The 12,347-nt window shown below is 30.8% G+C and overlaps 1 protein-coding gene and 1 non-coding gene across 3 annotated transcripts; one reads left to right on the forward strand and one right to left on the reverse strand.

The window, feature by feature from the left end:
- Positions 1 to 342: 342 nt before the first annotated feature.
- LOC122579544 (cyclin-J18) lies at positions 343 to 8,113 on the reverse strand. 2 transcript variants are annotated; one of them, XM_043751732.1, is made up of 9 exons: positions 7,899 to 8,113; positions 7,739 to 7,818; positions 6,150 to 6,246; positions 5,963 to 6,028; positions 5,850 to 5,867; positions 5,686 to 5,756; positions 5,454 to 5,580; positions 5,289 to 5,349; positions 343 to 782 (listed from the first exon to the last, which is right to left on the reverse strand). In XM_043751732.1, the coding sequence occupies exons 1-9, from the start codon at positions 7,980 to 7,982 to the stop codon at positions 697 to 699; spliced, it is 690 nt and encodes a 229-aa protein (XP_043607667.1). In that variant the 5' UTR covers positions 7,983 to 8,113; the 3' UTR covers positions 343 to 696. The 2 variants fall into 2 exon arrangements, with proteins under 2 accessions (XP_043607667.1, XP_043607666.1); XM_043751731.1 differs by having other exon boundaries at positions 5,963 to 6,061.
- Positions 3,357 to 3,442, forward strand: TRNAM-CAU. The gene is given in 2 exon segments: positions 3,357 to 3,394; positions 3,407 to 3,442. It is a non-coding gene; the product is annotated as a tRNA-Met (tRNA).
- Positions 8,114 to 12,347: the final 4,234 nt, after the last annotated feature.

Here is a 12,347-nt window from a genome sequence, read left to right on the forward strand (position 1 = left end):
AGTATGTGCAATTAGGCTATCTTCTTTTCTTTTTCTTTCTTTTTTGTTTTTCATTTTTTTGTTTCCTCTTTCTTCTTCTGTTCGTATATGAAGGTGTAATATGTGGGTGTATGTTGCTTGGTCGGATATATTGATCGAATTAATGTGTTTGTGAGATTCGGATTTTAAAACTAACAGATACTGATTTCGAGTTTTAGATTGTATTCATTTATGATTAGTATATAAAGAGTTTTAGATCGTGTCTTAAAGATTAATGAAAAGGAAAATGTTAATTACCTGGTAATAAAAGTGAGAAAAAGTGTGAGAGAAAGATAGTCGAAAGGACTATAACAGGTGAGGGTGTTAACGGAGAAAATGACATAATTACCCTCACATGTCTGGCACATGGCCACACTAACAGAGAAAAATAAACGGCTTGTTAGTTTTGGACCAAAGATATTACTGGTGTGATGCCACAGGGACGGCAAACATCACTTTACACATGTTTGTACGAAACTTGTAAATAGTGTGATACCACAAAGGACCAAAAATGCAATTTGTTCTTTATTTATTCCACAGCCTCTAGATCAGTAAAGAATACAAAAGGGTTTCACTGTTGAGAACTTGAGATATTTTGCTTTTTTCATTTTTGGGTCTTTTGCTTTAAAGCAATGTATCACACTTTTTAGATGGTATATAGAAGCCTCTCAAGTCTCATCATGAACGAGGTTGCAACACATGTTCCAATATGTATCTAACAAGTTCTATGATCTCTTCCTCTTTGCATGCCATCCCATATTTCACTGCAATAATATTTACTTCAGCAATTATATATCGATGTTTGAAATACACACTCTCATAAACTGATCATAACAAATAAATATGTCACGACATATACGTTAATTAAGTAAACGAAAACTTGAGTCAAAATCAGCTATTAATAGTCATTATAACAAATTTGTGCATTATTTAGTGCAAATTCAGTTTTAACTGAATGGACATGCCAGGTCAGTTGTAGATATATACAAATTCACGTGAGCGGGTTAGAGAGTTTGTCAATTTGCATCTTAGTTTGCGAGTAAGTGTAACTCTCATGTACTCACTTTTCCTATCATCTATTGAAATCCAATCGTGTTTAAAAACAATGATAATTAGGCATCTCAACCTACATCTAGGCTAGGCATAGGGTGAAGTGAGTGACTGGGGTGGTTAGGACGTTAGGGACGTGTGTATTTAGGTTTTCAAGTCATTGGGTCGATTTGTTTTTAAATGCAAGCATAGATTAATGAATATTATTAACTATTCTAGTAACAATAGCATCTACACAAAAGAGTTTTTTTAAAATTGAAAGAGTTTTTAAAAATTAAAGAACTGAAATCTTACTTACGATCCACAACGGGTCAAGAAAGACCTAACTAATAGACGAATGATGGCAATCGAGAACAAAATCTTAGATAATATAGACCATCAAAAGTTATCAAACTAATTTATTATGAAAAATGTTAGGAGAACTTCATATATTATCCTTTAGTTATTACGATAAATTATTTTAAAAATGTAATGTTACAATTATTTATTTATTTATTTATTTATTATCTTTTTAAGATTAACTCTTGCGATATTTATCGATATAACATTTATCGTTAATTTTTATAAATTTTGTTTATATAATTTTATTCACTACGCTTACCCCATAAATCCTTATAAACTACAAAAGAAAGTGGGTGTTGTGAGTGGATTCAAGACCAATAGATCTATGAAGGTTTATTGCCAGTTTGCCACTAACTGTGGATAGCTTTGAACCACACTAAAAGTTAAGTTCTATAAACCACGTTAAATGAAGAATCACAACATGTTTGAATTTTATATGACAAAAAAATATCTTTTATTGAGCACAAAGATTCACTAGCGATGACTCGAGGTCACTTGTATAGGGGTGATTATCCTCGGATTAGTCGGCTGGCAAAAACAATGAGTAAAATGAAAAGAAAAAAAAAAACATACCAAATTACTAACTTGTTAGTTAACACAAGTGTATAATTGTCTAAGGATTGTAGTTACATATATTTCTGTCTTAATAAAATTGTAAACTTTTTTTTCTTAACAATTCAATAAGATTATATTTTATTTGAAAGGATGAATACACAACAGAAAAAGGTGAAATATCACATAAAGTGTTTGATTAAAACAATACATGAACCAACAAGGAATTAACCTAATGATAAGGTAAACACTTGATGACCTTAAGGTCTCAAATTTGATCCCCGCTGAAAACAAAAAATAATTCCTTTAAAATATCCGTTACCAATAAAGCCTACACCCATATGTGAAGTTTAAATACGCAGGTTCGATCCTTCGGGGTGCAAGATCATGTGGGGATTAGGATAAAGGTATTTTACCGGCATTATACGGCTCATACGGGGTGGGTCGATGGGTAACCAATTGTGGTACTGGGGCTAGGGTTCCTCCCATTACTTTTTTTAAAAAACAATACATGATATTTTTTACAGATTAAAAATTAGGGTTTTTTTTAAATATACTGTCTTTGTCTTTTAAAATTAAGTTAATTTCTTAATTATACGTGTATAGTTTGTATGGTCTTATATGAATACAACCGCACATTTATGACTTTGCAGAGACCTGTGTTTTTGGTACATTTTATATCTGTCAAACCCGATATTAGTAAAAAAAAGAGCAAAAAAAAAAAGCTTGCCTTCATCTATACTTCTATCTATAGATATACTACTATATAAAAATTATAGTCCTATGTTGAAAAGTTTACAATTTTGGGACATACGAAATTACCATTTTACCCTTAATTAATTAACTTTCACAATCATTCCATAATTTTTTAAAAGATGTTCACTATCCCTAAAAATCAAATATCTTTTGTATCAATTACCGCCACCACCATCCGTCGATGCCACCACATCGCAACTAATGTCATCGCCTCAGCATTACGCATGTACCATGCTCGTACTACTATATAAAAATTATACCCCTATGTTGAAAAGTTTACAATTTTGGGACATGCGAAATTACCATTTTACCCTTAATTAATTAACTCACACAATCATTCCATAATCTTTTTAAAAGATATATATTCACTATCCCTAATTTCAAATATCTTTTTATCAATTTCCTACACCACTTAACGCTGACGCCATCACCATCCGTCGACGCCACCACATCACAACTAATGTCATCGTCGCCGCATTGCGCGGGTACCATGCTCGTATATATTTATAATAATACTGTAACTTAGTTTTTATTTCAAAGGCGAAAACAATAATTATCGTTTGACCAAGTGTTCAAAAATAAAAATTGGGAGACCTACATATCCGTTTAAAATTTAAGAACTAATTGAAGAAACAAATGGGGTGGTGGCGCAGTTGGCTAGCGCGTAGGTCTCATAGCTAAGCGAGTGATCCTGAGGTCGAGAGTTCGAGCCTCTCTCACCCCATTCTTTTTCCTCCATTTTTTTCTGTGGCTAGTATCAAAGATAGCTTAAACACAATTGAAACTATAATTTAATATAATATTTCATCAGAGATTATTAATTTATGAGAGACCATCTTAAATATACTAACCGAGGGATAAAAGGAAGCAAGATAGTTTGGACTAATCACATTTGGAGGAGGAATCCTAGCAGGGTGACTAATGAATAATGGGAAGTGATACTTGTACCATTTTTTTTTTGGTGCATTACCGGTTTGTACAGTCAGTTATAAAAGTTATACATTGTGGTAAACCGATCAAAAGTCGTGGTACGAATATCACCTCCAATGAATAATAGTAGGGTATATAGTTTAGACGCATCCGAACCGTGGATGTGCACTTAAAAAACATAATAAAATAAAACGAGAGTCGAATGGCACAATTACTAAAAGCAAGCCAAAAGTGACCTAGTAGGGGGGTCTACGCTACACTACCTAGGCGCACATAGTTCTTTATAGTTAAAGAGTTGATTCGTGCATATAGTTTGGTTCACTGTTACCTAAATACTATTCCTTTTGACAGATATGGTTCAATCAATATTTGAAGAGGAGACCAGGTAAGTGATGGAGCCCAGAGCATTAAAATCGAGCAATATGACACAAGTGACCTCTAATTTGTAATTTTGTTATACCTAAGTCAAATCAAGCATGGTGTTGAAAGGACTTTTACTGCATACCAGCATAGTTAAACATTAATACACTGATACACATATTCAAGATCTCAATTTTAAGCCAAAGCATATGCTGTGAAATTGTGAATATATGTGATATTAACCCAAAACTAACAAGAAAGTTTACGGTGGTTGCTTACGCTATTTAATAATAACTGAAAGAGTTCTAAATTTGTTTAACCCTAAGTGGTTAGGGATATCGTTATCAGAGTTGAAGAGCATTCTGAAATCTGAAGACCCCATAACAATATAAAATACAAGACAAATGATATCGTAGGGGAAACAATTGATGCTTTAAAAATAAGAAGCTACTAGATTTAGTTATCTGAAATTCTGAACTCATAATGAGCAAACTATATTTGGAAACTTTATCCTACTTCTTGACCTAGATGTCATTAGACCATTAGGGTCTGCATAAGGATCTGTATCTATGGCTTATATAACTCTTAATTTCTTCGAGATGATGTACTTATACAACTCACCAAAAATCTGAAATAAGGTGTCTTGTGTCGTTAAACCAAAATGTGACCTTAAATTCAGTCATGGTTTTAGCTTGGCAGTAAAGATAAATACCACAAAGTTCATATGGTGTTGGATGTTTAATGTAAAGATAACATTTTAACAAGGAGTTGATGAGAATGAAAACTACGGTTCTACACCAAATGCTACTTCTGTTGAAGAATATGCACTTTTTACAGGCTTTCTTGACAAAATAGATTACCAATTGTATCTAATGGATGTTTTTAGATGTAGATGTACTGTTTATTAACTTATTTAACAAGAAGAGTGGTAAAAAAAATCCTTTTGCATGCCCATTGATGTATCACTAATGATTCTATTGAGACACAAGTTAGTTTGGAGCTCAAGACCTCTAGATTCTCCTAAGCAAGTCCAAAACCTAATTGGCAGACACATTATAACTTTATGTATACGCTTAGTGGCATCTGGCAATACATGAGCTTTCCGGATTAAATTCATAATTCAACACTAACTTTTTATGAAAAAGGATCGTGAAAACACTGCATTAAGTCAACCCTACGAAATATTTACTCATATTGACCAGTTACACAATTAATCAGACCAACCCATTATGCCACCTCTAACTAGATTCCTATAGAAATATATTTGAAAAATAGCTTACCCCAAGGAAGAACAGGAAACTCCCATCTTTGTTTAGGAACTATAATGACATACGAGGCAACCTGCAGGATTTGATAACACTTACTCAGACGAATGATTAAATGACACGGTAGAGATAAAGCATGCTTGTTTATATTGCAAAATAGTCAAGATCTGAGAAACATGCCAGGATTGATGCAGCCAAAGAAAGGGGAGAATTATAAAGAATTGAAGTTTCCTCCTTTTCATAAAGAAGATCCATGATGTCCATGCACACCTCAAAATTCAAATGGTCCCCAACTGTGGCAACTTCCCTGAACTCACACAAGCAAAGATATATTGGTGTTAGTGAGAAACCAACGAAAAGTTATTACAATATGAAGATATTAAGCATGCAAACTAGATATACTGACTGTCACCTTAACTGAAGTAGCAGGTCTTCAAGGAACCTGTAGACAATATTTGATGTACCAATCTCAAAATGCAATACCTTCATGGTGTTAATATTGATATCAAAAAGTGAATATGTGGTGCATTCACACCTATTGAAGCTTTATGTAACATATATACTTTGAAATTTCACCTGCATGAAGATCACCTCCTGAAAAGTTTAATTCATCAATCGCTATGAGAAGCACAAGATAAAGGCTGTTTCCTTTAACAAAGATCAATGTTAAGAAACAAAAGTTTGCTTACTGCTTCTGCGAAATCTCTTGTTGTATAATGCTGTTCCTGTATTATCTTGTCTGCCAGAATTTTTAACTTTTTGACGGGTAAAGGACGAGAATCATGTATCTGCCAGTAATGTATATCATATGGTCCTTGAAAAAATGCAAATAGTAAAAGAAATATGTGAAGAGTCAATGATGTTAATTAAACATACTTTGCTTGATATCCATATTGCAATAAGAGCAAACAGCTGAAGATTGCTTTCTCTTACAGGTTGTAAAAGCCAGTGTTCTATACTGTCCTGCTTAGATCTTTGAAAGGCAAACAATAATGATCAACAACCTGAAAATTTGATGTAAAACTTTCCAAAAGAGCTATCATTATAAGTTATAAGCATTTACTTTCAATGTTTAGCCTTGTTAGCCTGTGAAATTAAAATACGCAGCATGGTATATCATCTGTGATATAACACATCTTATGCCAATTCTAGTCCTCTAAATTGACGCTGTAAGAGGTTTATGAGGTTTTAGGTATTTATTTAAATTAAAGGGCATAAATATTTGTGAATATCAAAATCTGGTAATAGGAAAGACACTCCAATTAACTAGAATTGGAAAGAGAATAAGCAAAACTCTGAGTTCAACAGGGATTCAATGTACCAAGCCACAATAACATGAAATGAAACACTCCCTCCATCTCACAAAATGCCAAGGCTGACTTAGTACAAAGTTCCATATGCATATTTTGACTAATAGTCAGCTGCCTAAAATACAAATTTGTGGATCAAGATCCAACTAATATCTCATAACCTTTTGATACTTTAACAACAATTTGACAAACGTTTAAATTTGAATTTCGAATTTAAAAATTTTAAAAAAAAAAAAAAAAAGCATTGCAGTTTTTTACTAGGACCTCGGAACTACGAATGAGTTTCCCCAGATAACAAGATTAGTTAGAGCCTACAACTGGCAATCAGACAAGACTACAAACAAGCGGATTTGTCTCATGGGCTCAACAAAAACTTCAGCTTCTCATATCATCAAAACCATTACACGTCTTCCATATGGTATCTACCAGTATCTAGTGGTCATCAATCCACACAATTTCTAAGAATGTATAGTCCTTTATCCCAGCCAAACAACCAGAATGGACACGCCAGTTTTGAGGACATTATGGGGACCCATTTGGTTCACGGAGTGCAATTGTTTATCAAAATAGCTTCATTCTTAGTTGGTGCAACGGGTCATAACGAGTTAAAATACTCATTTTCTAGAAATTAAGCCATTTTTCCCATTTTAAAACTTTTTTCTATATATATATATGATAAAGAAGAAAACTTACCGGCAAATATTATATCATGTGATAAGCATTAGAATTACAAGACTGTGGAAGACCACATAAAGACTTAGCTAAAAAAAACCATGTGTATACACATGTCAGACCATGTGTACCACATCCTTTTTTCAAATAATTAGATATCTATATGACAGTAGATAAGTTGTGGTACGAGTGACTTTGAGTCTTGGTTCCGCTACTATTATTTGACACATCACATATATAATAACCATGACGGCTAAAAGCAGCCTTCTAGTAACAGATATCGTAATACATATAACTATATTTCGTTATACCTATAACAAAGAAATATTCGAATTATTCCATGGATCATTATCAATAGCAATATAGATATAGATGAAGGAATAAAATCCACAAATTGAGCTCCAAATAATAATAGAGTAATAATAATAATAGTATTAAAAAAAAAACAAATAATAGTTATAATAATATAAAAAAATAGGATACCTGGAGATGAAGATCGGGTAAAACCGTTGAGCGAAGAGGGATAATGCGGTGTACTTAACAATGGGAGAGACTTGTAGATCCTGTTTCATTCACTCAGTATATGACTTTAGGTATAGAGATAGATATACAGATATAGATATATGAATAAATGGGCGGTTACTTGAGTTGATTGAAAGAGGAATTCAAGTAGTTGAATCCTTGGCACTGAAGAACCTGAGCACAATTCCTTCCTCTTCCTCGTCATTTCGCTTCTTTGCTTTAGAGCAAGGGAGGGAAAAACGAACGAAACTCATATTTCAATAGACATATCTATACACCATGTATTTTCTATATCCTCTTATTTTATTTTATTTTTCAAAACTTTATGAGTCGAAACAAAACCAATTTGCTTTTTAATTTTTTCTTCATACATTTCCTCTTTTATCTTTGATTTCAAATATCATCGTCCAACTTCTATAAAGTAGATTTAGTCCCGTGTTAATTAAGAGGAAAAGTTAATGACATTTCTAAAAGGAAAATGACTAATCCCCTAACAAAGTAGCTTAAAAATTCTCTTTAACACTATAAAAAGGTGGTATGTGGTATTCACTAATTTTTTTTTCTTAATCTTGTCCCTGATTTTTCCACATGTCATTATCCAATAGTTAGAAGGATTTTTAAGCTATAACTTTAAGAGGATTAATCACTTCCCTTTCTAAAATAATATATAAATTTTGGGAAATGATTAATCCTCCTAACCAAATAGCCTAATAATTCTTCTAACTATGGGATGATGAAATGTGAAAAAATCAGGGGGCAAGATTAAGAAAGAGAATTAGTGGATACCACATGTCACCTTCTTAATATATTAGGAGAATTATTAGACTATTTAATTATGAGTATTTATCATTTTCCATAAATTTATCATGGTTCAAATCTCACTTCCTACATTTGTAGTAGTGGATTATTAGAGCACCGCTAATGTATCTCCGTATTGCTAGTATTCGATTTTGAATACAAACCATTGGGTGTGTACCGTATTGAGTGTGTATTGGGTCTCGTATTGGACGGTTCGTGGTTGTGAATACGGAGAAGGTTGCTTTTTTTTATTCTCTGAAAGATATGTATATATATATATAGGGTAAAGTTATTTTAAGAAATTTTAAATAGTTAGAACTTCTAAGAATCCTTTTAAACCAATCATATTTTTTCCAATTTACGAGTATATTTGATTTGATTTTTTAATTAAAAGGACAAAATGGTAAAATCAACATAATAATATATGAGTACTAATCAAATCTTTTCGTAACTGCTTTTTTTTCCTCATAATTTTCGTGAAATGAAAACTGATTTCCAAATGGATATATATTTTCGTGCTCATTCTGTTGACTTTCCACCATTTTGTGACATTAATTGTAGTTTGTTTTTTAGATAATCATGTTTATATATGTATATTTGCACTAACTAATTTTATGAATCTTTTATCTCTATATAACTAAGAGAGGATAGATTAAGGCTAATGTGGCAATCTTGTTTAATTGATATTTAGAATTTTTTCCAATGTGGCATTCTCTTAATTATTTTCACACTAATTAATATACTAATACTATTATTTATCTAGATTGGGGTTCTATTTATATATTATATTTTTATTTTTAAGAGAAGCACCATTATCCTATCCAATTATTTATAAATCGACTATTAATTTCCTATTTAAATATTATAACTTATTAGATGGACCATTATCCAATCCTACTAAATAGAGATCGACTATTTATGTTTCTTTTCAAATGATATAAAGCTAAATTTAATCACATGTTTATTAAGTTAATTCGAAGAAACAAAAGTTATGATTAGATAACTGAAATTTGATCAATTGTCTTTTAATATATATTAAGATTTATCAATTAAGAATGTCATGTAAGATTAAATGAGATAAGTTTATATACATATATTGCATTTCAATTGATATGTAAATAAAGACTACTTATCTAACATTATGACAAATAAACAAAAATCATATTTTTTATAAAATAAAAATGACGTATAAACTTTCTCATATTCTCCCTTAGTTATATATAAAAAGAGTCATAAAATTGCAAAACCTTTTCCTTTAAATTAATTAGTATGATTTAGCTTTATGTGAATGTTAAAACAATTTTTTTTTTCTTTTAAGTTATATATACGAATATATATGACATTATAAAAATATTTACTAACTATTTTATATAAAATTAATACATTTCAGTTATTAAGAGGATTAAATAAACCATATATTATCTACTTATTATAATATTACCGAATTTACTATAATATTACCGTCCAACGGACGGGTTTAATCTAGTTTATAATTTATTTGTATAAATACATTTATGTGAGTATTTATGCGTATATGATCATCGAATAATCTTATGAAATTGTCATTTAAAAAATAATTGCATACATGTGTTCATATCATTGTTTATGCACATGTGATCATTAACTAATTATAAAATTGTCATTTACAAAATAATTGCATACATGTGTTCATAGAATTGTTTATGCACATGTGATTACTAACTAAATAATTACGTACATATGCTCATACATGTGATCGTCAACTAAATAGTTGCATACATGTGTTCATAACATCGTTTATGAATATGTGATCACTAACTAAATAATTACATATATTTTTGTCATTCTAAAAAAACTAAATAATTACATACATATGCGCTCATAGCATTGTTTATGCACATGTGATAACCAAATAAATAGTTTTGCATACATATGCTCATAGCATTGTTTATGCACATGTGATCACTAACAAATTAGTTGCATACATATGCTCATATCATTGTTTATGCACACGTAATCGCCAACTTATAGATACAATATCTATATACAAAATATTTATATACTTATATTTGTAGCACTTTTCATGCACATATACTAATATGTACGTATATACTTAAATGGATATATGGAATAAAAGGGTTCAACACTAATATGTACGTATATACTTAAATGGATATGGAATAAAAGGGTTCAACATGTAAGATATAGAACAAAGAATGAGAATAGGGTCTTTAATATTAATGGCTCCATCTCCATAATAAAACAAACTAGATTAATACCCGGTCGTTGACCGGATTATAAAGTAAACTTAAAAGCCTTTAATTCAAAAATAAAAATTAATATGAAATCGTACCTACTGTTCATAATAAGTCTTAAATCATATACACTTTTAGATGTAATATATATATAGTCGGTTTGATATGTATTAAAATTGTCAATACTCGACCTTACACGGAATTTGACTTGAAACCGACCCGGAAAATTGGGTTAGAGTTGTGAAATCTCGACCCGATAATCCGCCAACTTGACCTTTTTGAGTTTGGGTCGGGTTGACATATTTGGTTAGAAGATCAACCCCCAAACCCAAATATATTTAACCCAAATATATTTATATTTATATAATTTTCAATATGTCGACTCATCAACTCATTTGATCCGACAACACACAAACCCATTTGACGTAAAACCAACTTGTCAACCAACCAACCCGTATGATCTGAGATCAACCAACAAACCCATTTAATGTGGGAACCTGCCAACCCACCAACCTATCTAACCCGCCAACCCGATTTTTTTGGGTTGGTGGTTGAGTTCGGGTTGATGGGTTGACGGGTTGACAGACCTTGATTGAGATTTCCATGTCAACTTTATAATCAAGAGTAATAATTAGATTACTTATATGCTCTGTCCATTTTAATATACATCACTTATTTATTAGAATGATTTCTTGACGTTATGATAAAAATAAGTATGGTTGGATTCAAAAAAAATTTTACTTGCCAAATTGAAACCATTAACCCAAGTCCATTGACAGTCATATATAAAAGTAGTAATTTTTTTTTTCTTTGTGTAATGATACAAAAAAAAATTATAAATATATGTTATGTTTGTAGCTTAAATTTTTTCCAAACAAATGTAAAATATATATCATTTAAGAATATATAAATAAAAAATGACTTCAAAATAGTTTTAACAAAAATGGTAGCTAATAATTAGTTATTTGATTGAAAATTATATATATTGGGTCACTTCATATAAAAATTCTTCAATTATAAATAAGTTTAAACAAAATTTAAAACTTAAGTCAATTATATAGATGTTAAATAATAATCATATTCGTGATAGATGAAAACGACATAAATTGGTTGTAGCAATTAATTCTAACTTGTCAAGATTAGCATTTTATTTTTTAGGGTGAAGATTAGATTTTAGTTTATTTTAAAAGGTTGAGAATAAAAGGCAATATTATTATTTTCTCTATGGGAGCATAAATATATATGACTAGATTAATACGCGGTCGGTGACCGGGTTACCAACTAAATTTATTAGTAATATATCACACATTGCGAAAAATATATGTCTTATAGTATATTATATTGAAGTTTATTATGAAAACGGGCATATGTTAAGATAAAAAATCTTGTATTTTTTTGGATATAACATATATGAAGTCGGTTATATATGTACACGACCTTACATGAAATTCGACTTGAAACTAACCTGGAAAAACTTGGTTAGGGTTGTGAAATCTCGACTCAGTAATCTGTCAACTTGAGTTTTTGGGTCGTGGTCG

Source organism: Erigeron canadensis, chromosome 8 (genome assembly GCF_010389155.1).
Source record: "Erigeron canadensis isolate Cc75 chromosome 8, C_canadensis_v1, whole genome shotgun sequence".
Taxonomy (NCBI): Eukaryota; Viridiplantae; Streptophyta; class Magnoliopsida; order Asterales; family Asteraceae; genus Erigeron; species Erigeron canadensis.

What these genes read in the sequence shown, in the direction of transcription:
- LOC122579544 (XM_043751731.1), bottom strand. Translation starts at nt 7,982, where the DNA reads ATGACGAGGAAGAGGAAGGAATTGTGCTCAGGTTCTTCAGTGCCAAGG. An exon ending in CAATATGGATATCAAGCAAA is followed by an intron (nt 6,062 to 6,149) that starts GTATGTTTAATT and finishes CATTACTGGCAG; the next exon opens with ATACATGATTCTCGTCCTTT. An exon ending in GTTTCCTGTTCTTCCTTGGG is followed by an intron (nt 783 to 5,288) that starts GTAAGCTATTTT and finishes ATATTATTGCAG; the next exon opens with TGAAATATGGGATGGCATGC.